The following is a 10939-nucleotide window of genomic DNA, read 5'->3' as shown; positions in this document are numbered from 1 at the left end:
CCTGGAGCTTCGCCGTTTGCCCTGTGAAAGCTTTTCAAAGCTTTTAGCTTTCGTCAGCATATTAAGCTTCGAACAAAGCTCAAGTCAAGCAGTAGACGAGCTCAGCTCGAACGGAACGAACGGTGTTATAGTAACGGAAAGAGATCAAATAACAATATGCGCTCAATTAAATTATTGGCTTTGTGCCTTATCAGCTGCTGCTGCTGCTTAACCATTGATGCCAAACTGGAGGAACGATTCTCGTGGAAGCAGCTGACCTTCGACTGGCCCAGCGCCGAGGCCGAAGCGGATGCCAAACGCACCGGCCACTACATTGAGGGGAACAATCTGCCGCTCGGCTTGGAGCGGTGGGAAAACAAACTCTTTGTCACTGTGCCAAGGTAAGGCGACGAGGCAGCAGCAGCCAAAAATTGCAATTGGCTTCGACAATTTCGTAGTTAATTATTTTGAATAGTGTAAGCGGGGCTTGCGAAAAACCCATTGTAGCCAAGAGTAAAACCGGTTAATCAATGGTTATTCACGGGCGTTGCTCTCTTTCGCTCTCAGTGCACAATTAAATTATAATTTTTAATTACTGTTATTCAAATTTGACAACCAATGGATTAATGCCTTGACAAAACAGTTACATGGAAAACTACCCAAGAATCCATATATCAATTTTATTTTTTAATAATCTTATTTACGTTTTACTTGTTGCAAAATATTTAAATCTGAATTTCGGCTATTTCAAAGCGACATCAAATGTATGACGTCATTGATGCTTGGTAATTTACCTGTCAAAATAATAGATGAACTTTATTAATATCGGTGCTGACAGAAATAAGTCCACCAAAGTTCCGACTTATTGAATTATTTATTTACATATGTTTTTAAATTAATCACTGGCTATAACTCGATTTTTGAGTCATCTATTATATTTATTATATGGTATAGTGGTCCGTCTGTTATGAATTCGATGTTTGCTTGCTAGAAGCGAAACAATACTCAAAACTGGTTACTTTTGTAGAAAAAAAAGGCAGCTAGCTATATGATATATAGTGATCGGAGCGAGACCGATAAGTTCCGGTTTAAAGCCAGACAATTGACAAAGCTGATAGACTAGCTTACATATAAGCAACTGTATAAAATCCTTTATATCAATTCCCCATCTCATGCATAGATGGAAGGCTGGCGTTGCGGCGACATTGAACTACATTGATCTGTCGACCACGGAGAAATCACCAAAGCTGCGTCCCTATCCCAGCTGGGAGGCCAACAAGCTGCCAATTGATGTGAAGCCTCAAGACCACAAAACACCCGCCGGTGGCCGCCTGGATGCGGATAAAGCAAAGGATGAGAGCGTACAGCTAATGGATAATGCAACCATAATATCCACGTTCCGCATTCATGTCGATAGCTGCGATCGCCTGTGGGTGCTGGACACCGGACTCGCCGACATTCTGGGCAATCCCAAGCAGATAACGCCCAGTTCCATATTGGTGTTCGATCTGAAAACCGATCGGCTACTGCTTCGCTATGCCATACCCGCCGATCAGAGCAAGGAGGACACTTTCTATGCGAACATAGTGCGTTTATTTGGCTTACACAATTGAGTTGCATTTCTTACATATCTCCATATATATATATATACATATTTCAGATTGTCGATGTGGAGCGGGATCAGTGCAATGATGCGTTTGCCTATGTGCCAGATCTGGGTGCCTATGGTGTGGTTGTCTATTCCCTGCGCGACAATAAGTCGTATCGCGTCAAGCACAACTATTTCCACTTTGATCCGCTGCAAGGTGACTTTAATGTTGGCGGCGTCAATTTCCAGTGGACCGATGGTGTTTTCGGCATGGCCGTTGGCCCATTGCAGCCCGATAACACCAAGGACATCTATTTCCATGCACTGGCCAGTACCAAAGAGTTTAAGGTCTCCAATCGGGTTCTGCAAAACCAGAGTCATGTGAATGGCGGCGAATCCTATTATGATTTCAAGCTCGTCGGCGATCGCGGCATGAACGGACAGTCAACGGCCGAGGTGTACGACAAGGAGACAGGCGTATTATTCTATACGCAGGTCAACAAGGATGCCATCGCCTGCTGGAATGTGAAGCGTCCGTATATGGCCGATACACAGGGACTAATCGATTCCGATTCGCACACTTTGATATTTCCCAATGACCTGAAAATGGACACCACCGGCTCCCTCTGGGTGCTGTCCGATAGAATGCCCACGTATCTGTACAAGGAGCTGGATCACGCGGCCGTCAACTATCGCATATTGACTGGCAAGAATCGTGATCTTGTCCGGGGCACACCATGCGAACTGTGAGGCGTTAATTGTGCGCAATTTATTGTTTTTAATGCATTTGCTATTTACATATATGAAACTATTATTTTCACCCCCAATAAAAGTGTAAAAGTCTATCCGGTTTGCGTGATTATTGTGTGTTCTCTAATCTAAATATCCGATTTCAGCAGATTGTTAGCCAGCTGAACCTTCTCGCCCGGCTTGAAGGCCGGCATGCCCAGATAGGGACAAGTCGAGCATCTGAACGCATCGCCCAAATAGCACTGCAAATACATAAAACAAACAAGATACATGAGATACAGCATCTAAATTTAACGTGGGTCGCTTGAATTTTGATTTAGATTTCATTTGATTTTGTAATTAATTCTAATTCTTCCACATAACAAAAACTAGCTGATCGAAATCGTACTGCTCCTATTTTAATTATGCAACAAGCACAATGAAATGCTTTTGAAAAACTTCTAGATGAATTGTAGTTTTTCTTAAAGATTTTTCCAAATATGTTTAGAACTGAGAAGAAGCATATATATGGTGATTTTATAACCTTATCATTTGGCACTGGTAAAGGTTATCTTGACATTTTCGATGGTAATTGGTTAGATAGTAGAGTATTAAAGAAAGACGTCACACATACATTGCCACAACTGGATTTAGCGTTCTCGGTGTTCGCCGAACTGGTTGTCCTCTCACTTTCGAGCTCCTCGGCCAGGCCGCAGGAGCAGTTTTTGCACGCCTTACGCTTGCCAGTGGTGCTGCAGACACGCAGACCGGACGGATCTGGTTTTTGTTTGTCCGCCTCATCGAGCAGATCCTCCTCGTCGATAAGCTCCTCATCGTCGCCGCTGATCTTCCATACATTGACGCCAGCTGCTTTCTTTGCAAAAGACAATCGGGCCGCGGAGCCCGTCTCGTAGCCAGGCTTCTCGGCAGTCAGTGTATTGGCTGCGGTATCCTCGCCGCAATTAATGAAACCGGACAACTTGATTTCCTGCAACAGACTCGCTGGGGTCCCTATGTAGGCAATTAGATGGAGTTTGCCGCTTGGCTTCAGCATGTGCAGCAGTTTTACGTAATTGTCGGTCAACTGGGCGCATTCGATCACAATCAGGTCGAAGCTAGAGTTGGCGTAGGAGGCTAAAATGCGAGCAATTGGTAATTAACATGCTGACTCACTCTTCGCCCTAAAACGAAACTTACAAAACGAAAGGCGATGGACATTTTCAACAGCCACCTCGCCGCCGGTGGCTTCTTTTATTGTTTGGACGCGCTTGTCCAGCTCACCGCTGTCAGTCCATATGTACAGAGACTTTTGCAAGTCTTTGAATTGTTCCATTACTGCAGTTGATTCTAGAATTTCTTAACAATTTTAAAGCGCACGCACACAGTGTGCAGTTGACTGCCAACTCGATTTTAAACTGATTGCGAGCTGCCAACTTACTTGGCGATGCCAGATTCAGAATTCACCTACCCACAAAATCATTTCATGAGTTTGCCCAATGCGTTAAATTTTGAAGAAGACAGACATGAAAATATGTTAAATATATTGAATAACACCTTTAAATAATTAGCACAAATCTTGTGTTGAATTACCAGTGCAGATTTCCGACCGACGTCACTTGAACTATCGAAGTTGAGTGTGGCAATGTTATCTTCTATAGTCTTTCCATGCAAATATATCGTTTGGCACAAAATAAAACATCGATAGTTGCATAGCTGGTCATATCGATATGATAACAACAACCCTAGTTTGTTTGGTAGCTGCTGCTAGTGGGGTCGGTCGGTTTGGTTTTATTTATTTTATAAATCGGTTAGCAGAGTTTAGTTGCCAGTTTAAACAACAGCTAGCCGCAGCGCGCTTCAGTCGTATTCGCAGTCGCGTTCCCCAATCTGCACATGTTAATAGTGGCCAGCCGGACACTCTGACGGACCGAAAAAAAAGAAAAACACACTCAAAACATCAACATCGCAAGCGAATCCGTGAGAAACGACAGCTGCTGCTGCGTGTTGTGCTCTTCTCTTCTGCTGTGTGCCAGGATACAAAGACTTCAAATAAAATACACACACACACAAACTACAAGCGGGACAAGAAGAAGTGCCAAAGTGTTAAACAAATTGCCAAATAATAAAAAAAAAAAACAAAATTGAAATCAGAAAACAGAAAAATAAACAGCGCCTATGCATTTAAACAGCATGTGCATAAATGAAGAGCTACAGCCAATTTAATTTAAACGCCGTTGCCGCCGCACCGCCCGCCATTGTCTACGAGAACGCAGTCGCAGCAGCAGCAGCAAGCAATAACAATATCAACTCCTTAGAGCTCAGCAGTCAGCTGCACGGACACAGTCACAGTCAGGATATGCCGCACTTTGGACTGGGCAGTGCGCCGCCGCCACAGCAACAACAACAGCAACAGCTACAAGTGCACCATCAACAACAACAACAACAGCAGCAGCAACAACAACAACAACAAATGCAGCTATCCATGCTGCCGGTTGCTGTCCCAGGTCCAGGTCCATACCGGTCTCACATCGAGGAGAAGAAGCTGACGCGCGATGCCATGGAGAAATACATGCGAGAACGCAACGATATGGTCATCGTTATACTGCACGCCAAGGTAAACTATAAACACACATCAACTAACAGCAAAATAACAAGAAATATATTTAATCGACAATCAATCAATATAAATATATATGTATATATATATGTGTGTCATCTATTGTCGACAACTATAAAACACTCAAATTTTAATGAAGGCGCTCAAATATTTATATCGAAATACTGCTGCGGTGTATTTCAACAACATTCAGCACTTGTAGCAAAGGACATCAAGTATATATTTTTAGTTCTTGAATCGCTTAAGCTGCACACTTTTCACATTATTGCCCCAATATATCCTGTTATAGCTGTCGAAAAATTTGCTATATTTTCGCTGATATCCTTGGCAAACTCTTATGATACTTGTGGTGCATATTAATCGGAATAGTACGAGTATATCATATTACAGCAATCTCGTTCGCAATATGGTTTTTGGCAAAACAACGTTGCTGAAATAAATTATTATTATTATATCTGCAAGGATATATGTAAATGTCGGTTTTTTTTTAATATGTTTTTTATTCTCCAATATGTATTGAATCAATTAACTCTATAAAAAAAAAAATTAAATATAACCCTTGTCCTGGAGCCAGTAAAAACCTAATTAACATATAAATAGAGGTCATTAAAAATATATTTCCAAAATTATAAACAATTAAAAAATTGATTTATTTTGAATTAAACTAATTTTAAGTATTAGCAGGTTTAATAAAATGCTACACAAATCGAAATTCGCAAATGAATAAGATTCCAAATTCAATTAAAAAATAAACAAAATTAAACCTACCTTATACAATTTTAAAAATAGTTTATAAATTTATAAATATATATTTAAATAAATTTTCCATGTTTAATGCAAATGTACAAATGTATGTGCTGCACATCGAATATGTAATTTTATATACATTTTGTATGTTGAGACATGTGGCATTATAGATCAATCAATGTGTGGGCTCCGTTCACAATTCCAATTCCAATTGCCAATTGCTGCTCCAGCTCCAGTGGGGCGTTCGCTGCGGTTTGTCGCGGCTATCTTCAAGCGGCGGCCGCCGTCCAGGCATCGCATCCTTCACACTTGAGTGCACGCAAATTAAGCAAACGGCGGCCACAATAAAATAATTGAAATTAATTATATGAAAATTTAACAGCTGCCCTGCTGCGGTTACAATTTGTTACGATTTATCTGTTGTCGATAATCGATGCAATGATTATTTCTAATTATTATTATTATTATTATTAGTATATATCAATTTGAGTACATAATACTTTACTTTACTTTCAGGTTGCCCAGAAATCATATGGCAATGAGAAGCGTTTCTTTTGCCCACCGCCCTGCATCTATCTATTTGGCAGCGGCTGGCGGCGACGGTACGAGGAGATGCTGCAGCAGGGCGAGGGCGAGCAGGGGGCACAATTGTGCGCATTCATTGGCATTGGCAGCAGCGATCAGGATATGCAGCAGCTGGATCTCAATGGGAAGCAGTATTGTGCCGCAAAGACGCTCTTCATATCCGATTCGGATAAGCGCAAGCATTTCATGCTATCGGTGAAAATGTTCTATGGCAATGGCCACGACATTGGCGTTTTCAACTCCAAGCGCATTAAAGTCATCTCGAAGCCGTCCAAAAAGAAGCAATCGCTGAAGAACGCTGATCTGTGCATAGCCAGCGGCACAAATGTCGCCCTCTTCAATCGCCTGCGCTCCCAAACCGTATCCACCCGTTATCTGCATGTGGAGAATGGACATTTTCATGCTTCATCGACACAATGGGGCGCCTTCACGATACATCTGCTCGACGACAACGAATCGGAGTCGGAGGAGTTTCAAGTGCGCGATGGTTATATACACTATGGCGCCACCGTTAAGCTGGTGTGCTCCGTAACGGGCATGGCACTCCCGCGCCTAATCATACGAAAGGTGGACAAGCAGATGGCACTGCTGGAGGCCGATGATCCGGTCTCGCAGCTGCACAAGTGTGCCTTTTACATGAAGGACACGGATCGCATGTACTTGTGCCTGTCACAAGAGAAGATCATACAGTTTCAGGCCACACCCTGTCCCAAGGAGCCCAACAAGGAAATGATCAACGATGGTGCCTGCTGGACAATCATATCGACGGACAAAGCCGAATATCAGTTCTACGAGGGCATGGGACCCGTTGCGTAAGTGCCCCAAGAAATTACAAATAATAACCTTTTATTATTAATCAGATATATCTTTAGCTCACCGGTTACACCAGTGCCGATTGTGAACTCACTGAATCTGAATGGAGGCGGTGATGTGGCCATGCTGGAGCTGAGTGGCGATAATTTTACGCCACATTTACAGGTATGGTTTGGCGATGTCGAAGCGGAGACCATGTATCGATGCACGGAAACGCTGCTCTGTGTGGTGCCCGAAATCTCACAGTTTCGCGGCGAATGGCTCTGGGTGAGTTGTTGGACACCGATATACGTTCTGTGCAAAAGTGTGTTTAACTTTGTTGCTCAATTTGGTACAGGTGCGTCAGCCAACGCAGGTGCCAATATCGCTGGTGCGTAATGATGGCATCATTTATGCTACTGGCCTCACATTCACCTATACGCCTGAGCCGGGGCCGCGGTCGCATTGTAATCAGGCTGAGGATGTAATGCGTACGCGTCACAACAACAACAACATCACAAGCATCAGCAACAACAATAATAGTAATAATAACAATAATAGCAACAACAACAACAACAGCAACTCGCCAGCAAGCGGTTCCAGTTTACAGCAGAGCTTGCAACAGCAGCAGTCGCATCAAACACTGCCCTCCATCTCGGAAGTGCAATGGAATAGTCATGGGAGCGGCTTGTCTTGAGTGCGGCATTATGGCTTTTATTTGCAATTCCACATACATTTATTTATGCCAAGTAATTTAAAGCTCTTCTAGCACATATTTAGTTTGAACATACTACATCCTTAGTTTGTAAGATGTGCATTATTCTAAACATACACCCAAATCTCACCCAACACGCATTTTTTGTAGAAGCCAACTCGCTAAATGCGAGGCGAACAAAACGAATCCCAATTCCAAGTTGACCAATATTTCTTTTCTTAGTGCTAGCCAGTACCAATAGATGTATAAATCCAAGACATAATTGTACATAACTCGAAAGAGCTCACTGACATTAAAAAAATTTAACTATAACTCTAGTTATCTAGTTGAATATGTATATAGTATATGGAACATTTAATGTGTGTGCTGTGGCCTATGTGTACCCCTGCCTTAAGTGAATCACATATATATATAAATAAATATAAATTTATATGTATATTTTGCAAAAGTTGGCCAAATATCTTGTAAAACATTCCACTTCATAAAGCTACAATTCATGGCAAACTATCTGGTAAATTGACAGATTTAAAAAATGTTCAAGCTGAATTCACTTGAGGTGAGTGAGGACAGAAGTGCAGCCCTAGACTATATATATATATATATATATATATATATATATATATACATATATATGTATTCATGTATGTATGATCGTATAATTTTGTAAGATAACAGAATAAGCAAAAGTTTTTTAAGCCTAAGATAAACACTAAACGTAAATAAATACAAAATATGTCAGACCATAATTTTAGTATGATTTTTAACATTTACTTTTTCTTGACTTTAAATGACCTACCTGCTGGAAAAGAAGAAGACGAAACTCTCACCCACCACCAACCCCTTGTCAAGGCGAATAGTCCATTTAAATCGGCATGAGAAAATGTTGCCATGTCGTGTGAAAAATTTTGAGACAAAACAAAACAAGTGCAGTACTTCCCACGGTGGGCTGCCTCTCCAACTTTAATTACAGTTGGTTGGTCGATTTGAATTTTTAGTTGCCATTACGAAAAACGCAAAGTCAAGATATATGTATACCATATACATATATGTATGCCGCATTGTTTCCGTTTGGAGCTAAAGGAACAGAATATTCACACAGCCCCAAAAAGCGGCGACAGCAAGCTGCCAAAGCTGTGAACTGTTTTTCTTTTTTTTTCGTTTTTAACTATCTTTGTTTAATATTTATGCATTATTTGTCAGACTGCTGTTATTGTTGTTTTACAGATTTACAAATTAACAATCGCAGCTTTGCATTAATTATAGCGCTTCCGTTTGGATTGCCAAACTAATGACAGCGTCGAACTTGAGAATTTCTCTTGATACCCTACATCCATAAAATTGGCTAAAGCTGGCATTAATTTGTGCTAAACTTACTTAAAATATATGCACGGTCATTTAACAACGTGTTCATATACTGTTTTATGCAATTTGTATAAGACATTTCTAAAATTTTAATAAGGTAAAATTATTTCTATAAAATATGATTTTTTTCTAGATTGACTAAAAGAAAATTTTAATTTAATTTAAAAATAAACTGAAAAACTACCATTTGAAGTATATAATGAACTATATAATGTATATATAGGTTATATATTTTTATATAGGTTATTGAGGGCTTTATTAATACAAATATAAACGTTGCTTATAACAAACTTTATATTCAAGCTCTAAAACTTGTAAAATAATAAAATTGAAGAATTCAACAAAACAACAAAACTGAATAGCAAACCAGTTAAAAAAAACACAAAAATCTTTTTAAAAAATGTACCTTTAAATGAAAAAGAGCAGAGAAAACGTTTAAATGTAATATATATTTATATATTTCATCACATTTATTCTACAAACATTGATTACAGGGCGTTTTCTAGTTCAGCACAACCGACATGAATGCTCTGAGAGGGTTTTTTTTTGTTATTAGAATTTGTGAGGCTGAGACTTAAGTCTTATCAGAGTCAGCGAAGCAGGCAAGCAACAAGTGCAACTCACCCCCAAGTTGATGGGAATATTTAGATGGCAAACGAAAGACACAAACGACAAACTTGGCGGCGTCGTCGCCTTTTGCGTTGCGTGCAAGATGCGCAAAACCAGAGGGGTCAGAGTAGTAAAAACAACAAGAAGAAGAAAACCACCACCAAGTTTTGTAATTGGAACTGCGACTTCTTAAGGCCGCATCTTATAAGAAGCTGAATTTGAAATTAGTTGCATTTTTAATGAACATTCACAATTTCGAGAGCATAATTCTTGTCCCTCGCTGTGTCTGGTTGGACAGGTGACTTGTGTTGGGTGTCTTGGTAATTGTGGTCGTTACACTCCATGGGTGAAAGAGGGGGAGTGAATATTTTCAAAAAGTTCTCAGGAGCTCCCACTGCACAAATTATCTTTTAAAAAAAATCGGAGTCTTGACTTTTAAGCCGGCTGCCGATTTTCACACGCTTTAAAAATTCTAGCCACACAATGCGTGGGAATCGCCAGCCGGTTGTGTGGGAGTCTAAAGGGTTTGCATGCAATTATAGTCCAACTATCAAACGCTTTATTATATTAATAAAAACACATATATATAATTTATCCAATTGCTTTCAAGCTCTACAAATATCTTCAAAAACATGAAATGTTTTCCAACCCGTCTGGTTTTGTTATAGCAACTTGCAATTTTTCATTTTAATCTCAACATTTCGGTACTTCTCTCTAAATGTGTTGAAATGTGATAATAACCACAAGGAAATTCTATCTTAGCCTTGAAAACGGTTATAGACACCGAATTGCATCTGCTTATATAAAAATTTAACTTAATTTATTTATATAATAAACGGCTAAATTGTTCTCTAAGGAGGAACTAAGAGACTAAGCTAATGAAGAATATATATTTATGCACTTTATACTTCCTTCTTCTTTTCTCAACTTCATCATACACTTTTCGCTGGAGACTTGAAACCTGGAATATGTATTCATCTATGGACGCATCAGACAGCATATAGATTTGGGTGTATATCGCTTAAAATTTTAAAGCTATAGTTACTAAATGGATGGTAGATTTTAGGAATCTCCTATGAAGATTCTTCAAATACGAGGAACCTCTGAATATTTTAATTATTTTTACTAAATTATTTAATGTGGGCTAATCTGGTGGTTTCCAACTTTGTGTAGCCTTTCCATTATTTTCCGTATTGCCAGTCCGCAACTAGCAATA

General features: G+C 39.9%; 3 protein-coding genes across 3 annotated transcripts; 2 read left to right on the top strand and 1 right to left on the bottom strand.

Moving 5' to 3' along the window:
* The first annotated feature begins 91 nt into the window (after positions 1–91).
* LOC6561948 (protein yellow) lies at positions 92–2412 on the top strand. Its single transcript, XM_001987936.2, has 3 exons — positions 92–380; positions 1160–1565; positions 1640–2412. Exons 1-3 carry the CDS (start codon positions 157–159, stop codon positions 2315–2317), a joined length of 1308 nt encoding a protein of 435 aa, XP_001987972.1. The 5' UTR covers positions 92–156; the 3' UTR covers positions 2318–2412.
* Positions 2322–3708, bottom strand: LOC6562919 (anamorsin homolog). The gene is made up of 3 exons (XM_001987937.2): positions 3494–3708; positions 2931–3430; positions 2322–2559 (listed from the first exon to the last, which is right to left on the bottom strand). The coding sequence occupies exons 1-3, from the start codon at positions 3627–3629 to the stop codon at positions 2446–2448; spliced, it is 750 nt and encodes a 249-aa protein (XP_001987973.1). The 5' UTR covers positions 3630–3708; the 3' UTR covers positions 2322–2445.
* A 382-nt stretch (positions 3709–4090) lies between these two features.
* LOC6561879 (suppressor of hairless protein) lies at positions 4091–8361 on the top strand. The gene is made up of 4 exons (XM_001987938.3): positions 4091–4910; positions 6177–7057; positions 7118–7325; positions 7396–8361. Exons 1-4 carry the CDS (start codon positions 4497–4499, stop codon positions 7732–7734), a joined length of 1842 nt encoding a protein of 613 aa, XP_001987974.1. The 5' UTR covers positions 4091–4496; the 3' UTR covers positions 7735–8361.
* Positions 8362–10939: the final 2578 nt, after the last annotated feature.

Source organism: Drosophila grimshawi, unplaced genomic scaffold, assembly GCF_018153295.1.
Source record: "Drosophila grimshawi isolate 15287-2541.00 unplaced genomic scaffold, ASM1815329v1 contig_1377, whole genome shotgun sequence".
Lineage (NCBI taxonomy): Eukaryota > Metazoa > Arthropoda > Insecta > Diptera > Drosophilidae > Drosophila > Drosophila grimshawi.
The sequence above is the reverse complement of the archived record's forward strand: the minus strand, read 5'-3'. Positions and strand labels throughout refer to the sequence as shown.

What these genes read in the sequence shown, in the direction of transcription:
- LOC6562919 (XM_001987937.2), bottom strand. Translation starts at nt 3,629, where the DNA reads ATGGAACAATTCAAAGACTTGCAAAAGTCTCTGTACATATGGACTGAC. An exon ending in TGTCCATCGCCTTTCGTTTT is followed by an intron (nt 3,431 to 3,493) that starts GTAAGTTTCGTT and finishes CTCGCATTTTAG; the next exon opens with CCTCCTACGCCAACTCTAGC. An exon ending in CTAAATCCAGTTGTGGCAAT is followed by an intron (nt 2,560 to 2,930) that starts GTATGTGTGACG and finishes ATGTATTTGCAG; the next exon opens with TGCTATTTGGGCGATGCGTT.
- LOC6561948 (XM_001987936.2), top strand. Translation starts at nt 157, where the DNA reads ATGCGCTCAATTAAATTATTGGCTTTGTGCCTTATCAGCTGCTGCTGC. An exon ending in CTCTTTGTCACTGTGCCAAG is followed by an intron (nt 381 to 1,159) that starts GTAAGGCGACGA and finishes TCTCATGCATAG; the next exon opens with ATGGAAGGCTGGCGTTGCGG. An exon ending in ACACTTTCTATGCGAACATA is followed by an intron (nt 1,566 to 1,639) that starts GTGCGTTTATTT and finishes TACATATTTCAG; the next exon opens with ATTGTCGATGTGGAGCGGGA.
- LOC6561879 (XM_001987938.3), top strand. Translation starts at nt 4,497, where the DNA reads ATGAAGAGCTACAGCCAATTTAATTTAAACGCCGTTGCCGCCGCACCG. An exon ending in TCGTTATACTGCACGCCAAG is followed by an intron (nt 4,911 to 6,176) that starts GTAAACTATAAA and finishes CTTTACTTTCAG; the next exon opens with GTTGCCCAGAAATCATATGG. An exon ending in TTCGCGGCGAATGGCTCTGG is followed by an intron (nt 7,326 to 7,395) that starts GTGAGTTGTTGG and finishes AATTTGGTACAG; the next exon opens with GTGCGTCAGCCAACGCAGGT.